Below are 16801 nucleotides of genomic sequence, written 5' to 3'. Positions count from 1 at the left end.
TGCAGTGCTACCTGATTCTGAAGTTTTCCACAAGCTGATTCATGCCTGTGCTATCATATTGATTTTTACTGAAACACTTTGTAAAACGAAATATGAAACATGCACAGGAGCTAATTAGATTGTGTTTCTTGTAACATTGTCTTATTGTTTCTCATGTTTATTTTAAGTTATATAGTTAAATGTTGTTTAATTTCTTAACAATCACTGTTTCTAATTAACGCATTCTTCATCAGTGTGCTTACCACATTAACACAGACTAACTTCGTCAATGTTCTTTTCCTCTGTAGTTTATGTTTTCTGTTAAGAAAGCAGCAGTGCACTTATTAAATCTTATAATTGATCTGGCTTTATAAGTGTTCAATTACTGGACATGTATTCAGGAGTATAACTTATTCTCAACTTTCTCTAAATGTTGCACTTTCCTTAACTTACTCTGCTATCAATTGAATTGTTTTAAAGTAAGCATTTGTGCTCTATGAATTAACCTTGGATAACCAAGGATAAATTTGGGACACAAGACACTTTCGGTGCTTGAATCTGGAGCAACAATACCTCCATGTTTTCCTAATAACCCCCAACCTCCCCCTCCATTTCAAAGGTTTCAAAGGTACATTTAATGTCAGAGAAATGTATATGATATACATCGTGAAATGCTTTTTCTTCACTACCATCCACAAAAACAGAGGAATGTCCCAAAGAATGAACAACGGTTAAACGTTAGAACCCCAAAGTCTCCCCCAGCTCCCCTCCCTCCCCTGTGTAAGTGGCAGCAAGCACGATCCCCCCCCAACTGCAAAAAAAAAGCATTGGCACCCATCACCGAGCACTCAAGCGTGCAGCAAAAGCAACAGTAAAGAAACACTTGCAGTTCTCCAAAGACAACATTGTTCACCCGGCATTTGACAAACCACAGGCTCTCTCTCTCTCCCTAATAAGGGAGATAGAGATGTCTCCCCTCTCGCTGTGAAATGGAGACATAACAAACAACTCATTGGTTTACAATATTAAAGATCCATTGCGCTGCTTGTTTTTGAGCTCTGTGCCCGAAGATCTCAGGTCTCTGGGAATACAGCCAAAGATCTTCCAGCTCCCATGACACACCAATACGGGACACCGACTTTTGATCTGCCCATCTCCAGAGCCCCGAGATCCTAGGCCTTGAAAGCCGAGCCGAGCCCTTGGTGTGCCGAACAATGGCCAGTTGTGAAACCCCGAGAGCGGGTCCCATTCCCGCAAAGAACCGCAGTCAACATGTAACTCCAGGTCAGGGTCTTCAAAAGAACCATGAAAGGGAAAAATAGCGATATTAAAGATGAAAATAGAGCTGTTTCCAAAGATGCAAGTAAAGGAGTCGCCGTTTAGTGCCATCATCACTTCGCTCTGCCCCTCCTTACACATCCACTTTTTCCTCTCTCACCTCATCTCATCAAGAACTTCCCAGCTCTTTGCTTTATCCCTCCCCTTCCAGGTTTCACCTGTCACCTGGTGGTCCTCTCTCCCACCTTTCAAATCTACTCCCCAGCTTTTTCCTTCGGTCCTGCCGAAGGGTTTTGTCCCGAAACGTCGACTGTACTTTTTTCCATAGATGCTCACTGGCCTGCTGAGTTCCTCCAGCATTTTGTATGTGTTGCTCAGATTTCCAGCATCTGCAAATTTTCTCTTGTCCATGTTTTAATCCCTGGGTAAATTTATAAGACCATAAGACATAGGATCTTATAAATTTACCCAGGGAGTAAAACATGGAGGAATTTTTACTCCAAATTCTATCTGTATAGTGATTTTAAATGTCTATAATCCATTATGCAGTAGTTTTTGTGTGTTGGACTTCACCTGCAGAACTTGGTTCCATTTCATTTAGTGAAACCAAATTCTGGAAGAAAGGTACAACAGGCATGTGCCCCTAATTTGTACTTTTAGAGCATGCGGTAGAGGATAAAGTTCTGATGATCCCCAAATGTGACATGATTGCTTATGTGATGCAATTGGTTGCCCTGAGCTAAAGTGGGCTGAGTTCTTCAATCAGTAGAAGATATTCCTAGCAATGGGAAGATGATGGAGCCAATGTATACAAATTAAATATTCTTGGAATATAAATGAAAGGGAAAGAAGTTTACCCTTAGCTAACACTTTTCACAGCCCTTGGGATTTTCTAAATGTCAGTATTTGTAAAGCAGAGTCACCAACATTAAAGTAGGGAAACATAATAGCTAGTTTGAGATTTCGCCAAACAACAATGCAAAAATGACCAAGTGACAAGATAAAATAATTGGCCTGGAGGCTGGAGAGCACCCTTGTTGCTCTTCAGATAATACCAAGGAATCTTCTATACAACACACACAAAACACTGGAGGAGCTCAGCAGGCCAGGCAGCATCTATGGAAAAAAGTGCAGTTGATGTTTCGGTCTGAGGCCCTTCTGCAGGACTGGAGAAAAAAAGATCATTCAAGAGAACAGATAAGATGTGGTTTGAAGTCTTATCTAAAATGTCGTACCTGCTGCAAAAATGCGTTAATCTGAAGGACACAAGATCTCTAGGGCAGTATACAAGCTCACAGCCATTCTGAAGCATAAACAAAAGTGTCGACGCTATTAAAGCTAAAATCTTATACATTAGGAGAGTTTCCAAAAAAAAAATTATAAAATGGTGCCCAGTGTATTCAAAATAGATTATGACAAACATAGCTGAGACTATCCATGCTTGCTACATCCAGTTGTACATCTGAGATTTGTGCACTGCTGCAACACAGTACAAAGGTTTTTTCATACTCCTTAACAAAATGCTCATCTGTAAACCATGTTTGTTCGTGTCCTGTAAAGTTCCACCAAGGAACTTTCTGCGCACATGTCTGTGCTCAGAGTTTTCTCCCAACTTTGGCGTCCCGTGCACTGTTTTGTCTCCCTGTTGTTTGCATAGGTTCTGTGATGATGAATGGTGGGGTGACTGCACCTAGTGTGAATGGGCACCACAGAAACAAAGGTGAGAATTTTACAAATCTGAGGTGTGTCTCTGTTTGGTTTTCTAACCACTTCATCTTGAATTAGATTCCCGTTGTTGGGAAGTGAATAAAGACATTTAATCCTTGGGGGGGAAAAAATGCAAAATTTAGAATTGCATTTTTTCATAATTCGAAACAACACAGTGGGTGACTGGCCCATTGAATCTATGCCAGCTGTCAACATTCTCCCACTTACTGTATCCCCCTGTGACTTACTCTCTCTCATGTGCTCAGCAGCTGCCCCGAATCTCCTGATTGCCAATCTAATGGTGCGAACATCAATTTCTCTAACTTCGGATAATTTCTCCCTGCTCCCTCCATAACTCTTTTTCCATTCCCCATTCAAGTTACCCTGTCAGCCCCTTCTCCACCTGCCCATCACCTCCCTCTGGTTCCCAAGCATGAGAAAATATGCAGACCCTGGAAATCCAAAGCAACACACACAAAACGCTGGAGGAACTCAGCAGGCCAGGCAGCGTCTGTGGAAAAGAGTACAGTGGACGTTTCAGGCCGAGACCCTTCATCAGGACTGGAAAGAAAGAGGAGAAGTCAGAGTAAGGAGCTGGGGAGGGAGGAGGGGAAGAGAAGTATAAGGCAGTAGGTGATAGGTGAAACCGGGGGAGGGGGAGGGGTGAAATAAAGAGCTGGGAAGTCAATTGGTGAAAGCGATGAAGAGCTGGAGAAGGGGGAATCTGATAGGAGAGGGTAGAAGATCATTCCCCCTTTGCTAGCCCTTTATCTCTTTCACCAATCATCTTCCCACCTCTTAACTTCACCCGCTCCCCCCTCTCCCGGTTTCACCTCTCACCTACCACCTTGTACTTCTTCCTCCACTCTCTCCACTTTCTTACTCTGACTTCTCCTCTTTCTTGTCAGTCTTGATGAAGGGTCTATGACCAAAACATCAGCTGTAGCCCCCTCCATAGACGCTGCTTGACATGCTGACTTCCTCTGGCATTTTGTGTGTATTGCTCATCATGTTTTTGAATCTAGCAAGAAACGTGTGTAGTCACAGGGAAACTCCACATAGACCGTACAAGATGACAGGATTGAACTTGGATTGCTAGAACTGAGAGACTGTGACGGTGGTGACCCTGTACCTCCCAGTAGAATTCCACCCACCCAGATAAAACTATTAGTGAATTACAGGAACATTGTTGCAATGTAGTCACAAGAAGAACATTTGCCCATATTGAGCGAAGGTCTGATCAAAAGTCATGTTCTGGAATTTGCAGTAAGTTATGGATAGCTTTCACCAGCACCGTGATGATGGAAAGATCTCACAGGACTCGATTGCAGAATGGTTACTTTTGGCCCATCGTGTCCATGCTAGCTCATTGCAGATGGTGATTAGTTCCACACTGTGGTCGCTTCTCTGTGCCCTTGCCAGTGTCATCCCACCATAGTTCAACGTTCAAAGTTGAAGCTTCAGCCACACGTGCACACAGCCGAAGGAAACGGTGTTTCCAGAGCCAAGGTGCAAAACGCAATACCAATAGTCATACACAGCACAGAGCACATGTATAAGATAGCAAGCGCAGGTACGATATCGGTAAAATACACTCAGACCAAAAAATGCGGACCAAGACTCTGAGTCCATGAATGTTGCAGAAATCTGCATTCGGACACGATACGAATTGTCTTCTGCCAAGCGAACTCTACGGGCAGCACTGATGCCAGCTTTGATGCCATGCCACACTGCCTCCAGTGGAGTGCGGTGACCCTGACACCTCTCACCAGGACGGCTGTAAACAGGCAGCACTGTGACTTGATGCCTAGACCTTGACACGACCGAGGATACACAGCTCCCAAACCTTTTGCCCCTTCTGTTCTATTTTATTTATTCAATTCTGCCCTGAAGGTCACAGTGAAGCCTGTCTCCTCATTTAAGACAGCAAGCACACATTGAGTTCAAAACAGGCTCTTTCTCATATCATTCTTAACTGTTTTCTCTTTAATTATACCCCACGACCTCTAATTCACAACTCCTCCAACAGATGTAACCTGTTAATCACTGTCAATTTTCCTCATCATTTTGTACAATTTAGAAATTGTAGCTTGTACCTCTGTAATATAACGGGGTGGCACGGTGGCATAGTGGTTAGCGCAACGCTTTAGAGCACCAGCGATCCAGGTTCAATTCCCACCGCTGCCTGTAAGCAATTCTTACTTTCTCCTCGTTACCGCATGTGTTTCTTCTGGGTGCTCTGGTTTCCTCCCACAATCCAAAGACATACCGGTTTGCAGGTTATTTGGTCGTTGTAAATTGTAGTGGGATTAGACTAGGGTTAAGTTGGGGGGTTGCTGGACAGCATGGTTTGAAGGACCAGAAGGGCCTACTTTGCGTTGTATCTCAATAAAATAAATAAATCTAAAGTTTTTTTTTGAGGAAGCAATGAGATTAACACTGAGTATCCCAGGAGAATACTGCCATTCCTTTTCTTCCAGTCCAGAAAGCAGCAATCTGAAGCAACTCTGCTACATGTGTATATACAGTTAACCAGATACACTGTGTGTTTCCTCGCTTTTCCTTGGGGTAGCTGTTTTGTACTCTTCTCCAAATTAAGCTTCAGAAATCCATCCACTCATGAAAATTGCACATATTTAAAATCTATGCCTACTATTTACCCTGAAAATGTTTTGCTTTAATGTGGAAGGATTATTGAAATACTAATTCTAATTTTAGCTTAGCCTCTTTAGCCCTAAAGATGAACCTTTCAAAATTCAATGAATTTGAACTTTATTACAGTGTTTGCTATTTCAGAGTTCAGCTCAATCTTGTTTGTACATCTTCATCTTCACATCAATATTAATTTTAAAATGAAAGTTTAATTCGATCTGCTGTGCAAACTCGTCAACGTTATTGGCTGGTTCTGCTGACAGTATCATTTTTGCTGGATGCCTTGACACCTCAGAAGTAATGGCCAGCAAATGAAATGGGACAGGTGGAATCAATATCACAGATATCATTAGATATTTTTTGAGGCGACTTACTTTGAGGTCAGCAATGAAAGCCATTGTTTTGTCTCTGATTCTTTTAAATCGCATATGCTCACTGACTTTCAACTTTTTGTAGAACTTGCAAAGATCCAGCAGGACGTCGCCGATGTGAACGACAACTATAAAACCCTTGGTAGCATGCTAAAGGAGTCTCAGGACCATCTAATGGCCACACTTAGTCAAATGCAGGAGGTACAGGAAGAAACGGCTTCTATCATGAACTGGCTGGAATTAAAAGAACAGACTTTAACCTCTTTAAGTTCACCGTCAATCAAAACGCAAGCAATGAAGGAGCAAGTAGAGCAAAACAAGGTGAATTTATTTGTGGATTGGAATCTGTTGTTCACGTTATGATGTGTTTCTGGTTTCTGGTCTCTCCTTTTTATGTTCCTATTTTGTGTGATTTTGATTGGGGCAGGTTGGCTCTGCAGCCTGACGCAGAGCTAGATTGAACTGAACTGAATATGCCCGGAATAGTTGGATGATATGTGGCTTGGTGTTCTGTATTCCGTGTTTTTCACTCTTTTGCATGATTTGTTCTATTTTTTGCATGTTGGAGGGGTTTGATGTTTTTCTTTGAATGGGGTCCATGGTTCTTCTTTCTTTCTTTCGCGGCTGTCTGTGGGAAGATGAATCTCAGGGTTGTGTACTGCATACATACTTTGATAATTAAATGTACTTGTTGTTCCCAGAAGAATAATGCCACAGTTAAAATAAACCAACTGACTTTCAGCTTGTGAGTAGCTGGAGTATTTTTCAAATAGCTCATTTGGCAGCCAAAAGGGAAAGTTAGAACTTGGTCACGATAAGTAATACTGGATGAAGTTTCCTTTGTCATTTGAGTTGAACAAAAGTACATGAGTGTATAATTTCCGTTAAAGTGAGAGAATGAGTACTCGTGTCAGGCTGCAGTTTATCAGCTATTATACTGAATACTGCCTCCAGTGTTCCTGAGACCACAAGATAACGTAATGTTGTTCATTTGGATCTGAATTTTCATTGCCATTCAAACAAACAATTACTTTTTAATTGAATAACAAATTAAACTGGGATATGCTCACTTTTCAAATGTTTTCAGAATGATGAAAGAAATGGATAAAAATAAGGTGAATTTCTTAAATCTTATAAGCTCTACAAAAATCCCACAAAGTTAAATGTGTAGTTTCTATGAAAGGGGAATTGCATTTTGAAATAGCAATGAACACTTGATTCTTGAAGAGCAAATATATCAAAAAGCACGATGCTGAGATGCATCCGAGGACATGCTGGGACACATCACCAGTGATGTAACCTGGGGTCACCAGGTGTTTCGGGTCTTTCAACATCCAACACTCTCACCCAGGCGACCCAGCCAGGGTTGATCAGGGTTCTGGCTTGTGTCTCAGCCTGGGTCACACCTCTCGATCCACAGCCATCTGGAGGCTCCCTCAGCAGCCTCTGTGACGGTCCTGATTGCTCTTTGCAGCCCCCATAGGACCAAGGAGAGAATAGGTTCTGCACAGCGAGCAGCCAGCAAAGTCTCTACACCCACCTCTATAGTCTCACATCGTGCCCTCCACCCCTGTCACAGGCACTGATCTATCAGTTCCTGGTATTTGGTTTTCTTGCATTCAAATGCCTCCTCATCCGGTTTTCCCAAGGAACTGTCAGTTCTTTCATGAACCCCTGCTTCAGGGTTTCTGACAGAATGATGCAATGAATGGATTGCGTGTGGAACATAATGGGCGAATATTACAGATAATGAACCCAGTGCTGCCTTTTAATGAAAACACAGTTGCAAAGTTGTCTTAAACATTTGAATTTCTCTTTTACTTAGGTTTATCTTGCTGAGCTCGAACAGAATTCTAGTAAGATCGATAAACTTAAAGGGGCATTGAAAGACTTGCTGAAGAAAAATCCAGAGTCACCAGAAGCTAAGAAGTGGACAGAAATGCTTGAACAAATAGGTAAAACTAATGCTATTCTCATGTAAATATTCCATTTTATAGAATGGAAAACTTTGTACTCAACAAAGTTGGAAGCAGATAGCAAGAGAGCTGCTACATAATGTTTGGACTTCTACTTTAGTGCAGGATAAGCAGTAAGGGGATCAAACACGAGGAAATCTGCAGAATTTTTATGTGTGTTACTAAAAGGATCATTTGGGGCTGAAGGTCCTCTGGGGGAATTTAATCTTTGAAATCTAGATCAAAAACCAGAGAAGGGAAATTACATGAAAAATTTTGGCCATCTAACTGCATATGCAAATTGTTATAGATAATTAAAAGCTCTTAAATATCAAATAGATATTTGGCTCTCCAAACATGGATTCTGTTCTCAGAATAGCAAATGAACACATTTTTAAAGCAATTGAATCAAGCGGAAATCTTAATGCTTAGATTTTCCCAAATGGATCTCTGATAAATATTGAATTTTTTATAGCCTTTTAAAATCCTGTAATAGATTAATGTGACTCCATTACGATATATATTTCATAGATATCCTTAACTCTTGAGAAAGACGACCTCAATGTAGAAATTCCATCTTTGTTCACTGGTGCTAAATGTAATTTTAATTGATTATTATATTTCCTCTCTGTACTCTGGTCCACACCAGTCATTGTATGGAACTGAATATGGGAAGGTGAATATAATCATTAACCAATCTAAGATGTCTTTTTGGATCTAGTTTCAAAACTAGTCTGCTCCCCTTGTGAGTAGGCTTTCTCCTGATGGAATATATTCAGTAACACTGGCATTACTTCTTTCTTGGACCCTTTGCTCCGAAGTGGAGCATAGGCCATTGACGAGCTCCCATCTCCATCGCCCTCTGAAGTCGATGGTATGGTTGGAGTCCATTAGCACTTCTGCAATCCATTGCATCCCCTGTACAGGGGATTGGCCTATGCAGCTTCACCAGAGCACCGTAGGCCGGCCTTACCTGTTTCCACCTCTCACGAAGATGACGTGGGGTTGGACTTGGAATCAGAATCAGATTTACTATCACCAGCATATGCCATGAAATTTGTTAACTTTATGGTGGCAGTACAGTGAAAATGCATGATAAATAAAATAGAGAAACTGAGTTACATTAAGTATATATATGTCTATTAAATAGTTAAAACAAGCTGTGCAAAATAACAGAAATAAAAAAGTAGTGAGGTAGTGTTTGTGGGTTCAATGTCCATTTAGAAATGGTATGGCAGAGGGGAAGAAGCTGTTCCTGAATCGCTGAGCGTGTGCTTTCAGGCGTCTGTACCTCCTTCCCAATGGTAACAGTGTGACGAGGGCATGTCCTGGGTGGTGGGGATATTTAATGATGGATGCCACCTTCCTAAAGTACTGCTCCTTGTAGAAGTTTTTGAGTGTTTTAGTTGACAGACCAAACCTCCTCAAACTCCTAATGAAATATAGCCTTCTTTATAGCTGCATCAATATGTTATGTCCAGGTCAGGTTCTCAGAGATATTGACACCCAGGAACTTGGAATAGCTCACTCTGTCCACTTCTGAGCCCTCTATGAGGACTGGTTAGTGTTCCCTCGTGTTGCCCTTCCTGAAGTCCACAATCAGCTCTTTGGTCTTGCTGATATTGAGTGCAAGATTGTTGCTGTGACACCAGTCAACTAGCTGGTTTATCTTGCTCCTGTACGTATTTTCATCGCCAACCAAAATTCTGCCAACAATGGTTATTTCATAAACAAATTTATACTTGCTGTTTGAGCTATGCCTGGCCACACAGTCATGGGTGTAGAGAGAGTAGAGCAGTGGGCTAAGCACACATCCCTGTGGAGTGCTGGTGTTAATTGTCAGCGAGGTGGGGATGTTACTTCCAATCCACACAGATTGTGGTCTCCCAGTTAGGAAGTCGATCATCCAGTTGCAGAGGGAGGTACAGAGGCCTAGGTTTTGTAGCTTTTCGATTAGGACTGTAGGAATGATGGTGTTAAATGCAATGAACAGCATCCTGACATAGGCATTTGCATTATCCAGGTGATCCAAGGTTGCATGGAGGGCTGTTAAGATCATGTCTGCTGTAGACCTATTGTGGTGATAGACAAATTGCAGTGGGTCCAGATCCTTTCTGAGACAGGAGCTGATTCTAGCCATGACCAACCTCTCAGAGTGTTTCATCACTGTAGATGTGAGTGTTACTGGACAATAGTCGTTGAGGCAGCTCACACTGCTTTTGGGCAGTGGTATAATTGTTGCCCTTTGAGAGGCTAACATGGGCTTTAGATGTCTTTTATTCTGTAGCTTTCTACAAAAAAATGTAGTTTTTGAAATGAAATGGTATGTCATTTTAAAGTGTTTTCATGAATATAAAAATAGCCTCTGAGTTCTACATACCAAATAATTTATAGATTGTTTACTGCAAAGAAAATAGCTTTTTATTTACTACCTTCTGAGTTACTAATATATACATGGAGAAAGGCATAGTTTTACAATAAGAAATATTTCAAAATTACTATATGAATGACCAAGTTTGTGCATTTAAATAATGCAAACGTAGGACTGAACTGCTCAGGCTGAGAGAGGAAATTAACCTGAGTAGAGTGACTGAAATTTTAATCGTGAATGTATCTGATCTTGAAAGACATTGTGAGATGTTCCAGTCTAAATGTTAATTTCAGCTTCCAATTTCCTTTATATTTGCTACTTGGGTTAAAGCATTATTTTACTCTGAATTTAAAATGGTCTTTATCATAAATTAACATTATGGGATTACAGATTTTTAAAATCATTTTGCACTGCATTGATGGTAAGCACAAAATATCTTCTATGGCAAAGTCAGGAGGCTGGACCAGTACGTATTGCACATTAAGCTTTTCTCAGCATAAATGATCATTGTTTTCCGTGTTATTTCTAGAGTCAAAGTGGGCACGTGCCAATCAGGCAATAACTGAGAGGCAACAAAAACTAGAAGAATCAGCAGATCTTCTTTCAAGTTTCCAGAACACAGAATCACAGCTCAGTCCATGGTTATCAGAAAAGGAATTAATGATGAGTGTGCTCGGTCCTCTGTCAATTGATCCAAATATGCTCCGTGCCCAGAAGCAGCAAGTGCAGGTAATATTTAAATAAAAACTAAAATCTTCAAGAACTGGATAAGTTTTTGGGCACTGCTTGTCTTTTATCTGTAGCATTAGTGAAGAACTACTTTTACAAATTATAAAGGTGGGTTAATGCCACATTTAGATTAGATTATATTATGAGGACACGCAGTCCTCTTTTATTGTCATTTAGTAATGCATGCATTAAGAAATGATACAATGTTTTTCCAGAATGATATCACAGAAACACATGACAAACCGACTTAAAAACTGACAAGAACCACATAATTATAACATATAGTTACAACAGTGCAAAGCAATACCGTAATTTGATAAGAACAGACCATGGGCACAGTAAAAGTCTCAAAGTCTCTTGAAAGTCCCATCATGTCACGCAGACGGTGAACCTCCAGCTCCACAAACTTGCTGATGCAGCACCCGACCACAGTCCGACTCCGACTGCGAAAGCTCCGAGCCTCCGACCAGCTCTCTGACACCAACCACCCTCTCAGCCGAGCACTTCGACCCTGGCCCCAGCAACAGGCAATAGGCAAAGCCGAGGATTTGGGGCCTTCCCCTCCGGAGATTCTCGATCGCACAGTAGCAGCAGCAGTGAAGCAGGCATTTCAGAAGTTTCTCCACGTGTTCCTCCGTGCTTCTCACGGCTGTCTCCATCAAATCCGTATTGTGCACGGACCCCTAGATAACACATATGGATATCATTCGGAACGGCCGGGCGCGCTGCATCGCCCACCATCTTCTCCTCCCTGTGCCTGTGCTTCATATGTAAGATGCCTCAATTCAAGGATGACTTATTGCAGCTGACTTTGTGTTCCACTGCGAGATTCGTTCACAAAAGCTGCATTGCGCTTGACAGTTGCTTCTCTTCAAATCTGGCCAGCTCCAGCTGCAAATGATGTTTACGAGTTAAAGTACGGGATCTAAAGTATGTGTTCTTGCTTCGGGATACTGCTTCAGCACTTCATAACACCAGAGTTCTGATGCACAGCACAGCTATCAGCTCAGTCGTAATTATGGATCTGAAACTTACTACCTGCCCTTCCTACAGCGCCCAGTCAAGTGGTGATGATGATTGCAAATAACTGGACAGGGTCAAGCTTATCCTGTTTCCCCCAATCTGGAATAGTGATCGCATTCTGCCCGCACACATGCTTGCATGGGCCAAAAGCAAAGCTCCCCAAGTCCAGCTTGAGCCAGACCAGAAAGTTTTTTCTCCCCCCTCCCCATACTCGCCTCTCATAGGGCGTCACGGTAGCGTAGGGATTAGCGGGATGCTACTGCAGCTCGGAGTTCGATCCAGACGTCCTCCGTAAGGAGTCTGTATGACCTCCCCCATTCTGGGTCCTCCAGTCCCCTCCCACAGTCCCAACCATGTATTGGGTAGCTTGATTGGTCATTGTAAATTGTCCTGTCAACAGGGCAGGGTTAACCGGGTTTGTCAGGGGGTGGCTCGAAGGGCCAGAAGGGCATATTCCATGCCGTATCTCTAAACAAGTAAATATGCGTTGGGCTGATATAGCATTCCCTCCTTCAGCGAGGCAGTAAAAGCCTGATAGGCAACCTGTCTTACTGCTGTGAGCCATTATTTATCCGAGGCTGCTGTATGTCCTGTTGAATGTGAAGATCTCGTAGAAGGCATTTCCCCTTCCCAAGCAACGCAACTTCAAAGCTGATTTGACTGACTGCAAAGTGGACTCAAAGTCTTGCAACGTCCTCACTTGAAGATAGCAGTTGCTATCGTGGATACAGTCTCCTGTATTAATGCAAGCTTCAGAAGAGTTGTTAATTATCTTCCAGACAACCACTGCAGTTGGTGCTTTATTCATTATATACCATGTTGTATGACCTTGGGAATCATGGTATTTCCACAACTATGATTATTCTTGACAAATTCTTCTACTGAAGTGGTTTGCCATTGTCTTCTTCTGGGCACTGTCTTTACAAGATGGCTGATATTATCAGTACTCGACAAAGATTTGTCTGCCTGGCGTCAGTGGTCACATAACCAGGACTTGTGAAACTCATACATTCATCTACCACCTGCTCCCATGGCCTTGCGTGACCCTGATCGGGGAAACTAAGCAGGTGCTACACCTTGCCCAAGGGTGACCTGCAGGCTGGCGGAGGGAAGGAGCGCCTTACGCCTCCTCTGCTAGAGACGTGTCTCCACCCTGCCCCTCAAACAGTCAGTGCAGATGGGCTTATTATCAACTGTGTTAAAGTAGCCAGCCCTCAACACAGCCATGATCCATCACTGTCACGGAATAAAGAAAAAGAAATCCAAACGTTGATGCCGTTCCCGTGCTGGCCTCCCCCTTGTCAGTGCCTCCTGCAATACACACAATGAAAGCAGGAGGGTCTGAATCAGTCTCGCTGAAATTATACTACAAAACCAATTAAATGCTCATACTTTGCATTTAGTAATGGTCGCTTTAATTAATCATCCCCGGACTTGTGTACCAGTATTCCATGTTCTGTTACTTTGCCTGTAAAGTGTGTGCAGCACTTCCCTCATGCCAGCAGCTAGGATAACAAATGGTGTTCCCATGCAGCGGAAGGGACAGCACGTGGTCACGAAAGAGAATTATGACCGTGGTCTTACTTGCATCTGACTACTTTGATGCGAGTTGCAGTTGGCTGAGGTGCACTTGCGAGAAGACAGGAGATGGTTGCTCTTTGGACCCACAAGTACCACTGGAATGGGGCTTCAGATTGACCCGAGTCTTCTGGAGGGCAGAGAGCACCTTGTTATTACAGACTTCACATAATGCCAAGAGCCTTCTGGGTGCTAATAGTAGCAAGCTGTGCCTGGCGAGCATTAGGGTGTGACAGCTGGCACCACTGTGGACCTGTGCCTTCTTGCATAGTATTTAAAGACATTGCATGGTCTCTGCCTGTGCTGTGATGAAAGCTGATGGATAGTATTGCCGTTAGTTTGACCTGCTGTGGTTAGATTTCCTCCTACAGTAGTGTGGTGGTTAGCACAACACTTAACGGCGCCAGAGTTTGTTTGTTTTTGCTGTGATCTCTTCGGTTTCCTTCCACAGCCCAAAGACGTATGGGTTGGTGGGTTAATTGGTCACTTGGTTAAATTGTCACACGATTAGACTGGGGGATTGCTGGGTGGTGCGGCTCCAAGGGCTGGGGAGCCCATTCCGCGCTGTATCGCAATAAAAAACATAAATAATTATGTGCATGTCATCCCAACTATCAAAGAGGGGCTTCAGAGAAAGCCCGTAAAAGGCTGCGCAAAAGTATCTCTCACAAGCTTTCACACAGGCCAGACAACATGGCAAGAATCTCCTTATCAGCCTTCTCACTTCAGCTGACCGTCTCAGCTCCCACTTGAGGCCTGTGGGGCAGCACCATGTAATGTCCGTCCTTCCCGCCCACCCCCAGAGAGTTAGTGCCTTAGCTACCCAAGCCTCCTGCCCTGGCTAGTTCACCAGCGTTGATCTCTCAACAAGCATTTCCATCCCCATTCTCATTTTGCGGTGCAGGGATTGGAGGGGTGTGGAGCGCACTGCAACAGTGATTCTCCATTATAATAAGCTGGTCAATAGCAGAGGAACTTCTGTGCTTCTACAATAATAAAGGCACGATAGGAGGGGGTGAGGTTAAAGGTGAAAGACATGCTATGAATAGTAGATTGAGGGTGATGGGTTGTGAAAGTACCTGTCCTCAGTTAGGATAACTTCCAGGTTTCCTCAGGTCACCGATAGCACAGGAATTAAACCTGTGACCTCCAGCACCTTCTTGTCCTAATGTATCAATCACAGGGACGAAAAAGGGAACCGTTATGTTTTGTAGCTTCAAAACATTAAATCAATTCAAAGGAAGACACAGAAGTCCGAAATGTGAGTCTAACTTCGTGTTTTACTTTAAGCAAGGCGCGGAGGTATCACGTGGTAGTGTGATGATGTACTCAATTCATGTATTTATACATATAACTATAATGAATTTTATAAGCAACAGAACGTTAATCAAACAATTTATACACGAGCTTGTACAACAGGGGCCTAGTGTACAGGACCTCTCTTGCCACTTTGGCATGGGGCTTTTGTCCTGTAGTTGTCAGTAGATGCTCATGCAAACGTAATTCTCAATAGTCATTGCTCTTTCTAAGAGGAGTTACTTTTAGATAAGTTTTACAGGTCCACAGCATTGTTGAAGTGATTGAAACTTAATGGGGCTATTGTAGAAAAATCAAGATTCTGCAACTTTAAATGCCCACATGCTTTTGTTTGTCCAAAGAGGCATGCTTGTTTGTTTATTTATTTATTGGTTGATAGATATACACCACAGAGTAGGCCCTTCCAGCCCTTCGAGCCACGTTGCCCAGCAATTCCCTGATTTAATCCTAGCCTAATCACAGGACGATTTACAATGACCAATTAACCCACCAACTGGTACATCTTTAGATTGTGGGAGGAAACCAGAGCACCTAGAGGAAACCCACGCAGTCGCGGGGAGGATGTACAAACTTCTTACAGGCGGCGGTGGCAATTCAACCCAGATCGCCCGTACTGTAAAGCATTGTGTTAACCACTACACAACCGTCTGCCTTGCCTCCATCCACCTCACACGTGCAGCCCTCTTTGTACAAGGGCAAGTGGATAGACCCCAGGCACAGCTGCTTTTAATAAAAGAATTTCCAGCCTCTATTATTCACTCATGCACCACCGAATATTAAATATGAATTTGTTCCCAGTATCTCTAATTAAATGTTTTTCTTTTGTGTGTGACAGTTCATGCTGAAGGAATTTGAGACTCGCAAACCCCAATATGAACAACTTAACCAAGCGGCACAGGGCATACTCTGTGCACCTGGTGACGTGTGTCCTTCTGACAGCCTGGTGAGAGACCAGCTCAGAGCGATCAACGACAAATGGGATAACCTGACTCATCAGCTCAGCAATCGTTCTGATCAAATTGATCAGACCACAGCCAAGAGTACAGAGTACCAGGAGCTACTGCAGCGGCTCAGCGACAAAGTCAGGGTCCTCAATAATAAACTCAACTCTCAGTCGATGGTCAGCACGCAGCCAGACGTCGTCAAACAGCAACTCGAAGAAATCAGTGAAATCCGTTCCGAGTTAGAACAGCAGAAGGAGCAGATTGAAGATGCCCAGAATCTCTGTGAGGACCTGTCCTCCCTTATTGGTGAACAGTATTTAAAGGATGAACTTCGGAAACGGCTGGATGCAGTCTTGATGCCATTTAATGGTCTTGAAGAGAGAGCGGGTTGGTATAGTTGCTAAATAATTATTTGCATTGTTTCAAAAGATTGGGTGATATAATTTCAATACAAGTTAGTCAATCCTGCTAGAATCTTTTTTTATGCCATGAGCCCCCACCATTAACCAAGGGGACAGTGGGAAACCCTGTACTAGATGAAGTAACAGCAGACTTTTGTAATCGTTCATATTGTGAACTTTTATTTCAGGAGTATCCGCTCTTCCGTCAATTTGTTGTTGATGCCCTGGTATTAGAAAAGTTACTTAAAACAATTCAAATGGACTAAACCACTCAGAGATTGTACAGGCCAATTTATTACTTTAAGGAGAAACTCTTGTCTGAGTCTGAAAATCACAATTTGATTCACTCCATAATAATTGTATAGATAACTTTTATCATATTTCTATCACTGCGTCTTGTTATTACTCTTTCCCTAATTGTTTTTACTTCTAGATCTTGCAATTGTTGTTTCATATCAGTTTTCCTGTTTCACCCTCTCTGTAGAAAATTGATATT

At 42.7% G+C, this 16801-nt stretch overlaps 1 protein-coding gene across 21 annotated transcripts in view; it reads left to right on the top strand.

Annotated features, from left to right (window-relative positions):
• Positions 1–16801, top strand: part of macf1a (microtubule actin crosslinking factor 1a) — a 590515-nt gene that overhangs the window by 418001 nt on the left and 155713 nt on the right. For 19 of the 21 annotated variants that reach the window (XM_072247359.1, XM_072247356.1, XM_072247358.1 and 16 more), the window contains 5 exons: positions 2915–2977; positions 6073–6308; positions 7813–7942; positions 10843–11042; positions 15796–16291. In XM_072247359.1, the coding sequence (XP_072103460.1) occupies positions 2915–2977; positions 6073–6308; positions 7813–7942; positions 10843–11042; positions 15796–16291 (1125 nt within the window). The remainder of the gene's footprint in view (positions 1–2914; positions 2978–6072; positions 6309–7812; positions 7943–10842; positions 11043–15795; positions 16292–16801) is intronic. The other 2 variants (XM_072247351.1, XM_072247368.1) reach the window with 1 other exon arrangement.

The sequence above is a fragment of the Mobula birostris genome, chromosome 30, assembly GCF_030028105.1.
Source record: "Mobula birostris isolate sMobBir1 chromosome 30, sMobBir1.hap1, whole genome shotgun sequence".
NCBI classification, from domain to species: domain Eukaryota; kingdom Metazoa; phylum Chordata; class Chondrichthyes; order Myliobatiformes; family Myliobatidae; genus Mobula; species Mobula birostris.
Note: the sequence above shows the minus strand (reverse complement) of the source record. Positions and strands in the feature narration are given on the sequence as shown.